This window comes from Crocodylus porosus, unplaced genomic scaffold, assembly GCF_001723895.1.
Source record: "Crocodylus porosus isolate Cpor-Errol unplaced genomic scaffold, CroPor_comp1, whole genome shotgun sequence".
Lineage (NCBI taxonomy): Eukaryota > Metazoa > Chordata > Crocodylia > Crocodylidae > Crocodylus > Crocodylus porosus.
This window is the reverse complement of record NW_017728943.1, coordinates 128,413,483-128,423,806: the sequence shown is the minus strand read 5'-3', so window position 1 is coordinate 128,423,806 and position 10,324 is coordinate 128,413,483. Positions and strand designations below refer to the sequence as shown.

Below are 10,324 nucleotides of genomic sequence, written 5' to 3'. Positions count from 1 at the left end.
AGTCTTTCATCAGTCCCATGGGACGCCCATGCCTGCTATGGGACAGGGAGATCCGGGTGATGGGGATCCCCTACTCTCCATAAATGCTGACCTCGTGAAGGAACACCTTGAGAAGCTGGTCCCCCACAGTCCCCCACACCCACACAGCACCCTGCTCCAGTCTCCCTCACCCCAAAGTCCCTTATTTACCTGAGATCGGAGTCTGGTCCCATCAGGCTGCAAGCTGCACTGCTCCAGGCTGCCCCACATGTGGAGGCAGTGTGCTGAAACACCTGGCAAGAAGCAGCTAAAGAGACACTTTGGCTGGCTACCAGAGCATCTCTTTGGAGGACCCCAGCCTCTGGTTGCCTCAGGGCGTGGTCCTGGACCGTGCCCTGTCCCACTTTTATTCCTTGGGTTTTATTTTTGATACCTGGATTTCCAGGTATCATATTTTGAGCCTGCACTGCAGATATGCAGAGCAGAGACAGTTTGTTTTGTTCCCAGCGTGCCTCTTGCAGCATCTCAAAGCAGTTTGAGGTGCTGCAAGAGGCACACTGGGAACAAAAACAACTTTCCCCACACTGCGTATTTGCAGCAGGCTTGTTTGGACATGCCTAAGGAGTCCCATATTTCCGATGTTCAGGCTCGTTTGGATGTGCCCAAGGAGTCCCATGTTCTAGATATGGCCTGGGGTCCCAAGTGAGTTTGACACCATTGCAAAAGCTCCATTGATTCTTATCCCCCAGTTTCTCAAGCTTTGTTTCTATAAAGCAAGAGTATTTTTTTTCCCCACAATAATGAAGATTAAGGGCTGGATTCTGCTTCTGGTTACTTCAGTTAAATTGGAAAAAACTGAACTGATTTGGCGCTCCAGAGTCACACTGCTGTAGTAGAGCAGAATTTGTCCATGGAGTTTCTTTTTAGCATATTTGGCTCTAATCCTAATCATACTTTCCGCATTAATTAGTGCAATCTATGTTTGCTCTTCTAATCCCATTTCTGGGATAAAGGTCTGCTTTTACCACAGTTTGGCTATATCTCTCCTGTGCTTCCAAGTGGATGAGCTTCGGGAGACTAAAGTTTAGTTTTAAAACATTATTCCCTTGAGCTAGTTCTCCATCCTTCTCCTACCTCCCTCTTTTCTTAATCTATTTTCTCCATCTTTCCAATAGCTGAATTATATGCCTGCCCTTATATTGCAGTATCATGCTGATATAGCTTTCATGTGCCTCAGTGTTGTCAATAGAACTTATTTAATAAACTCCCATAAAATTATGCAGAAGATACATTATGTCTTAGGTTTCATCATGTGAATAAGAAATATATTGTACATAAATTTAATTCTATTAGTTTCCTTTTATCTGGGCTTGATTCTCATTTTGCTTTGGTATACTGTTACTCCACTGAAGTCACACTAGTAAAAATATGTATAAATGACATCTAACGGTCCCAAGATTCTGAGACAAGGCAATTTGAGCAGCAATACTCAGTTTGGGGTTGAACTCAGTATTTTAACTGTTGGCTGGACAGGCCAGTGATTCTTAGCCAGGGTGTTGTTGAATCCTGGAGTGCCACAAAATCCTTTTAAGGGTGCCACAGAGTGCCCCACAATTTTAGCATTGTTAGATGGGCCAACGGCTATGCATGATTCACAAGATAAACCTAGAAATTTCAGTAATACATAGTGTCAAAAACATCTCTGACTCAGTGTGGTCTTTCTCGAAAAAAGGTACGAAAAGTAGCATTTTCTAAAGGGTGCCTTGAGTCTAAAAGGGTTGAGAATAACTGATGGAGCCTTTATAAGAGAGTTTCCTGGCTTTGTTGTTCACTAGTAAAAGGCATAAATAGCATGAGTGTGACAGGCATATGCTCTAAGGGTGGCCTTCCCCATGGCCTGCTCACCTGTTCGGGCAGCTTGCCCACCTGTCTCTCCTGCTACACCTTTGATTGAATAAATATGATTTAGTTTTGGTGAGATGCTGCCTCTTTCCTATATGCTGATATCTAGAATTGATCTATGCCTCTGACCTCCCATTAGCATATCCCAAGCCTTGCAGATGTTATATTTCAATCACTTTGGAGTCCCTCTGATGCTGGACTTTCCATGCTCTCTTACCTGAACCCTTCCAGCTCTCTGGGCTCACTCTGCCCTTCTGCAGCTGTGTCCCCACTCAGGATGCTAATGAGGTCTCCATCTCCCCTACAGCCTCAACCACAAACCATTGGACTAAACAATAACATAAATACAAGCCTCTGCGCTATACCATAACACCACTAAGATAGACTGTGTCCTGTCTCTTTAAAAGAAGGTAAAACTTCCACCTTGAAGATGGCATGTCCCTTAGCCCTGGATACCTTATGTCCCTGAATCCTCACTTTCTTATAGGCAGGAGGAGGTAGCACCTTGTCGCAGGTAGCTCACTGGGACAGAGGCTTCTTTCCTTGGCAGGGGCCATGGAACTCCTTTTTGGTTGTGGGGGGCCAAACCAACCAACCGATCCCTGCCTCCCCGTCCTTCCCCCCCGCCCTCCAGGTCCCACCGCTGATTTCTTACTTTACATTTTAATTTTTTTTCTGATGTCCTGAATATGTTTTTGTGATGTTAGCTGGGACATGTATAGAGGCAACTTACATAATGACATGTGTCGGTCGGAAATCTCATATCAAGCACAAAGTGGAAGTATAGCTTGCTATTTAGCTAGCTATGCAGCTAAAAAAATGGCTACACAGTTTTGACCGGAATGACAATTGCGCATTTGTGGGTTATATAAATTAACATACTGAAAGTTGGTTGGGCCATGGCCTGGGTGGCCCGTCCCGTTCCACGGCCTATTTTCCATAGCTGCTTCCTGGCCAGTGTGATCAGCTGCAGGAGGACACCTCCCCCAGTCAATGTGATCAGCTGTGAGGGAACCCCCCGGTTAGTGTGATCAGCCACGGGGGGACCTCCTCCCCCTGGTCACTGACTAGTTGTTGGGGGGGCATGTGCCCCCCCCGACTAATGCGGCACCAGTCGTCCATGTCCCAGAGCACCGTCCTGCTGGAACTGGGACAGGTGTGGAGAGCACGGGGCCTCCAGTCTTCCAGCTCTGGGGGGGATGGGACACCTCTCTGAGATAGCAAAGATGGGGCACACAGGAGAGCATATTGACAGTCTGCTCCACTCTCCCCACACTCCCTCCATTGGGTACAGGCAGGTGCAGAAAGCATGCACATGAAACAGGAAGCGCTTCATTTTGAAGCTCTTATAAAGAGTTTTTTTGTTTTCTTCAGGGTTATTTCTGGAGGGCGTTCACCATTTTCAGAGTCATTTGAAGCACTTTAAGTGTTATGTCTGTCCACACCCTTTATGTATTCGTAGGGCCGTATTCCATATAAAATTTCATTGGTTAACTGAAGTTGTTAATAGGCTTGGGGGGTGGGGGAAACACACTTTACCAGAAGCAGCAGCATGTTACTTTGGCCTGGTTCTGCAGTGTTTGTAAAGCTTGGGCGCTTCAGTGGAGCTTTTAGCTAAAGCTAATTCAATCAGATATTAGATAAAAGTGCCAAAAAAGCCCCACTAAAGTGCCCAATTTCTAGGGATGTTGGGAAAGCTAGGTGCAACTAACTCATTGCCTCTTCTAGGCATTTGCTGGGCTTGGGGTGGAAGTTCACTGAGTTTTATGTAAAACGCTAGGTTTTTTTCCCCACATCTGCAAGCAGCCTGAAGGCCTGGCTTTCTAAAATGACCTTGTTAAACCTGTACAAACCCTTGAGTGAACACTTTTAAATCACTTAAAAAATGCCTTATATTGGTTTAATTTACAAGAGTAAATTAAACTGATAGAAACTATCTGAAAACAAAATTAAGTGTCCACAGAGAGGTTTGTCCTGGTTTGATTCAAGAGCTTTTAACTTTTAGCATGGTTTCTTTGTGTAGACAGGGCCATAGCCTCTCCTAGGCTAAGTACAGACAGTCGAAAAGCCTGAGGCTGAATAGTTTCAATCTTTGCAGGTCTTTTGCAAACCCCAGTTGGGGGAGAGGGGGGGTTGCTGCTGGGCTGGGTGGGAGCATTCCCCTGCCCCCCCAGGCCTTTGGAGATAATGATAGCTGGTAAAGGTGTGGGGCTAAGGGATCCCAGCCCAGGTATCTGGGCTGCAGGGGGAGGCAGGGTGGAGAGGGCTTTCCCTCATGTGGTGCAGACTGCAGGCATGTCTCCTGTGCTGGGCAGGTGCATTTCCCCACCCCTGCAGCCTTTCCAAGGCAAGGGCAGCTGGGGGGTGGGGTGGGACTAAGGTGATTCCAGCCTAGCTGAAGAGTGTGTGGGACCCCCACAGAGGATGCTTTCCCTCCCTTTGTGCTGTGCAAACCCATGCAAGGAGGACCTGAGGTACCTTCCCATGGCCCCCATCCCACTGTGTTGATAGGTACAAGCAGCGGCTTGGGAGCAGAGGCTTTACTGCTTCAGCTCTGTGACAGTAGGGGGAGGGGCGGGGGGGGAAGCCCTGCTCTGCTGGAGCAGACAACACAGCCCAGGTCTGCAGAGCATCCTGGGATGCTGAGGCACTATGAGTTAACTGGAATCTGGAGGGGATCTGGAATAGAAATTCCATAAACTGGTTTGATCAAACCATAAACTGGGTTGATCTAAATCTGTTAAGTCTGATACTACCTCCAGGTTCATCTTAAACTGGTTTCAGCCATTTTGAAAGTCATTTATGTGCACTGAATTTCTGTTCTATTGTAGGTATAATATGGTTTCTGATCACTTAAACCAGTTTATGTGTAACTTCTGTCCCTAGCCCTAGAAGCTAGTTTGCTAATGCTCCATTTTGATCAGCTTATAACTAACATTTAGCCAGGTACAGACATTACACTTTTACTGGTATAAGTGATCAGAAACCAGTCTATACCCATAAGGGAACAGAAACTTGGCATGCAAAACTGGTCTATACCCATAACAGGACTGAAGTTCAGAACACAAAACTGGTCTATACCTGTAACAGAACAGAAATTTAGCACACGTAGCCTGGTTTAAAAATGGCAGAATCTGGTCTAAAATTTGACCTCCCCCAGAGGGTGAATGTGCGTTCTATTTGCTACTGATCTAAACTACGCCACTTACAGAAAACTGCATAATTCAAATCAATTCTGCCTCACGCTTTCTGAATGTCTGTACCAAGCCTTTGAGTGTAGGCTCTGCAGGCCAGTTTCTCAGCTGGAGTGAATCAATGTGGCTCCATTAGCAGTCCATAAAGCGGTATTGATTTATATCAGCTGAGGTTCTGCATCTGTGACTTGAAGTCTGTTGATTTAGGCAAACATTATACAATATGTACCTACAAAAACATTTTCCTTTGCATCAATAGATCAAAGCACAGAGTATTTTTGTAATGACCACAAGAACAACAAGTACTGTTACATCTGCTGTTTCTGTTGCTAATTCTTTCTGGTATGTTCAAATGCCTGATTGAATGTTTATATCCAAAAGAAAATATATAGAGAATTAGACCTTTAAAGATATCTGGCTATGTTTCAGATTTACCAAGCATCTAAATGGCATGCTATATCAAGGAAGAGTGAGGCATAGTTTAAATCATCATACCCCTTAATTTTTTTTCTCTCAAACTCATATGGTAAGTTCAGAATTTTTTTGTGCATCCAATCAACATTCCCCGCATCTTCAAGGCAAAGCAGGCCAATGTCTTTGCTTGGTCAGTATGAATTCCTCTTTTCCAAATATACTACTGTCCAAATTATATCAAGATACCTGAGAAACTATAGAGAATCTTTGGCAGAAAATCACCAGTGTGTGTTTGCACGTGCACATACATGCGCGTGCACGTACACACACACACACACACACACACGCACACACACTTTAATTTGTACCTGTAGATTTACCAACACAAATTATCTACATAAATAATTTCTCTACGCTTATACATTTATATGCACACTTATTGCATCCAAATTTTGTGCACCATAAGGCTTATCTCATAATTCTGAGAGTGCAAAAATCCTATACCATTGCTGTAAAGAAAAGTTGGACTCTATATGAACTCCCATTGTAAAGTTTCTTCTTTAGGAGCTGTTTTAAGCAACCTTAATGTAAGTAGGAATCAAATGCACTGTAAGTAATTGTATATTGTGTACATTCCTGTAAAAATTCTTTTCAGTGTGATGTTAGACCCAAATGAGGAGGTTTCTGAGCCTGCCCAGTCAGTACGGGGTTTATAGCCTGCTGTGTAATCTGAGAGGCCCCCTACTTACCTTGAGGGTTTTGTTGTGTCTCTGGAGCTCTCGACAGAGACTCTCAAGTTTGCTGCGGGCAAGGATGGCTCTGTTGTGCTCACTCTGCAGCTGGTCCTTCTCTTTGATGATCTGTGCCTGTCTCTTCTGCAGGTGCTTCAGTTTTTTCTGCTCAGCACGATGTTCTTCCAGCTAAAGAGAGAGGGGAAGTAAAGAAGGGAAAGAATATGTACACGGGGCTTTCAGTTCAATCTCATTCTTTCATAAGCATTTAGAAACCTACTTATATTTTTTAGCACCTATTGAAGAAAAGCAAACTACTTATGGTAAAATCACAAACCTACTTTCTACAATAGCCCAATGAATGGTGTGGAAGCACTGCAGGAGAAAGAAGTAATTTTTAATACTCCATTCTCTTATTTCAACTTTTTCTTCTTCAGTTTGCCAGATCCAAATTTATTTTGAATACCTGGTTATTATCTTAGAGATGAAAGGAATCAGAACTCATGGCAGAGGTGATATCTTTTATTAGACCAATTAGATATTTGCAAAAAAAATTCTTTATTTGCAAGCTTTTGGGCACAAGCCCCCTTCTTCAGGTATAGGAGAGAAGATTGTAAAAGTTCTCCTAGGTAGAAATGAAAATTCATATTTCATTTTCATTTCTACCTAGCAGAATTTTTACAATCTTTGCTCTCTCCTATGACTCAAGAAGGGGGCTTGTGCCCAAAAGCTTGCAAATATCTTTTATTAGACCAACTAGATATTTGAAAAAAAAAAAATATCACCTCTGCCCCCAATTCTGATTACTGGTTATTATCTTAGTTTTTGTTTAGTTGTTTAAGATTGAGACAGTGACTGGAGACTCATGCAATGGGATTTGTGAGGGACAGGCAGATATATCAGGAAAAGGAAAAAAGCTACATTTTCTTTCTTTTTAGGTATCTGTTAAAAGAAAGGCACTTGGAGATCAAGAATGTAGCCTCTCTTGGTGCATAAAGACAAGCACGCATATGCAGTTTGTGGCACCAAAAACAAATCTGCAGCCCTGCAAGTTCACTCATTGCACATGCAAGCATTCACCATGCTGCTAATTTGCAGCACAGCAGTTTTTTTGACACTGGGATCTCCCAGTGTAAAAGGAAACTGCCAGAAAAAAGCGGGGCAGGACATGTAGCAGCAGTGTGTGCTGCCTGAAGTGGGAGCCTGACTGCCAAAGCCACGCTCCAGCTGCCAGTCAGGCTCTGCATTCCCAGATCGTCGCCGCTGCAACCCTGGGAGGCCCCCAGGACTCCAGGTAAGGCTGCTGGGACTAGCCCAGGTGCTGGCCCCAGCCTCCTCTACCCCACCTGGGGCAGCTTGCTGTGTGCCACAATGTGTGTGCAGGGGCAAGTAGCAGCGGCACAAATATGTGCTGCTGCTATTTGTCCCTGAGGAAACTCAAGTTCCCGCTTGTGGGGAGACGCTCTCTATGGGTTTCTGTTGTCACTGATGATATATCCTTCAGTTGTAAAAATTCCTTTAGGGCACGGGATAATAATACTATAACGTAATGGCTGGTGTAAATATTTGGCGGGAGTTTTCAAATATTTTCCATGGCCTAATTCTAACAAGTACACAAGAGCACAATTTTTGATTTCATATTTGGTAATAACTGATGCTGTTCCTTAGCTGACATTGCACATTCTACAAAAAAATTAAGCAATGCATTATTTGCTGGTCGGTTATAGAAGTTACATGGTATTATTTCTGTTGTCTGACTGTCAGTTGACCTATGCAATGCCACAATACAATGCTGAGGTAATGATTACAGTGGAATAGAAAGTCTGAATTTCACAGCGCCTATTAGCATTTGAATGATGCTATAGCCATGATGATCCAGGAAATATGTGAGAGGCAAGGATTTCGGTGCATAATATCTTTAATTGGATCGACTGTATGGTTGGGATAGACTTAGACAAGCTTTCAAATGCAATGCAATCTTCTTCAGGTCAATATTATTAGTTATATAAGGCATCCGTTCAGTGACTAGAAAAATACCATTTGACTAACCAAAGCAGTACAGACAGTGATTTATTTATTCAACTGTAAAATGCACAAGTCTTGATATCTACAGGTCAGCAATACGAAGAAAATGAAGAAATATGAATGCCCCCCCCGATTCTTTTAGAGAAAGCATTCCTGCCCTAAGAATGTCATTAATAGTGAAACCCCTGCTATCCATAACCCCAGCAGCATAACTAAGGCAAGGTGATTGGAACAACAGCCCTGGGTGCCAACTTGTGGCAGGAGGTTGCAAAATAACAACACCTGCTGCCACAGCTGCATGTCTACACTGGCAACACCAACAGCCAAAAGTCACTGTTGCTCTGTTGCACCTCTGCATAGGCTCTTGCAACAGCTCAGATAGAAGCAGTGCAAATTTGAGCTGGAGCTTTTTGCCTCAGCGCATGTGCCCGGACATGCACTTCGGTGTGGGGCAAATTTTGCCACTTGGGGCAAAAGAACCCTACCTGGCTCCTCCTGGATTTGCAGCCAGGGGGAGCTAGAACCCGGGGCCAGCTCCTGTTCTATCCCCAGCATTATAAAAAACTTCCCTTTCCTGGCCCTATCAGTATAAAAACCTACCCTGTCAAGTCGCTCAGGGCTACTTGCTCTCAGGAGCTTCTGGGGCCCAGCCAGTTGGTACCTGGGGATACTACCCCTTGTGTCAGCTGAAGCAGCCCTGAGAGTTCCCTGCCAGTGGGCTGTGGCTGCAGAGTTGGCCTTTGTGTGGCACTACTGCCATTTGTGCCCTTGCCCAGCCATATGTGCAGCTACTGCCCGGAAGATGTTCCTGGTGTGGTGGCCTGCTTTGAACTGTCAAAGCATGTCCTCCTAGCTCCAACTGGCCAGGAGTTCAGCCACAGCTAGCTGGGTCCAAGATGCCAGCTCTGAGCAGGCTCCTCTGCTTGGGTCCTGCCACTTGCCTTCCTAGCAGGAATTTTGGTGTTCCCTATTTGAAAATTGAAAAATCCCAAAGTCACTGTGTAAAATACCCCAAAATCCATGTTCCTCCACAATTAAAACAAAAAACCACTTATATATATATATATATATATAGAGAGAGAGAGAGAGACAGCAATCAGTTGGGCAATGTTTTATTGATATATCTATAGTGTTCAAGCAATTTGGAAGCCATAGAGCAGTTGGAGCTCCCTGTGACCCCTTCACTAACCAGGATATGGGGACAGCTGCCCCTGTAGCCACAGTTCCTGCCAGCAGGTTTCATCCTGTCTGGCAGCTGGGCATGCAGGGTGTGTGCTGGGGGAATGTGGGGTTTGCAGGACAGGGAGAAGGGGGGTGGAGGGATGTGGGTAGCTGTGGAGGGATATGAGGGGCTGTGGAGTGTGTGGGTGGATTGTGGAGGGACTGTGAGGGGATGCTGCTCAGGAGAGGTGGGCCCCTTGCTCCCTGCAGGGTGCACCCCCCTGTACAGCTCACAGACTGCCCCCCGCAGGGCTACAGGCCCCCCAACAGGGGCCACATGGCCCCCACAGGGGCTACCACCCCTCTGCAAGGTCCACATGTCCCACTGCTGCTTGCACCCCAAGCCTCCCCAATGGCTACCCTCTGTCCCCAGCCACCTGGCACTTAAAAAAACAAAACAAAAAACCCCCTACACTGACCAGCAGCTGGTGTGGGGGGTCACTGGGCCTCTGTGGCTGAGCCAGCCATGCAACATGGAGCAGTGAGGGGGCAGCAGGGTCCAGCCCTGGCTGTGTCACACCCACAATCCCACTGCCCCATTGCATGGGTGTGGTGAGGGTCGGCAGGGCGCTGTGCATCTCTGCATGCTGCTGGGCAGCTAGGGCCACTGTGACTGCCACGCAGGGCCTATGCTGCATGGGAGGGGCTCTGCCACAAGGCCCCAGTGACCCCGAAGGCAGCTCCTACTGCTGGTGAGTGCGGGGCTTTTTTTTTCAATTGACGGGATGCTGGGGCCGGGTGAGGCAGTGATCGGGGGGCAGGCGAGAGAAGATGGAGCCAGGTGGGGCAGACATGGGCGGGGCTCAGGGAGCAGATGGGAGATGGGGGCAGGCGGGGCAGTGATGGAGGGGTGGGGGA

General features: G+C 46.0%; 1 protein-coding gene across 1 annotated transcript in view; it reads right to left on the bottom strand.

Annotated features, from left to right (window-relative positions):
• Positions 1–10,324, bottom strand: part of TXLNB (taxilin beta) — a 56,698-nt gene that overhangs the window by 25,715 nt on the left and 20,659 nt on the right. The window contains exon 4 of the mRNA XM_019550165.1: positions 6,239–6,409. Coding sequence (XP_019405710.1) covers positions 6,239–6,409 — 171 coding nt within the window. The remainder of the gene's footprint in view (positions 1–6,238; positions 6,410–10,324) is intronic.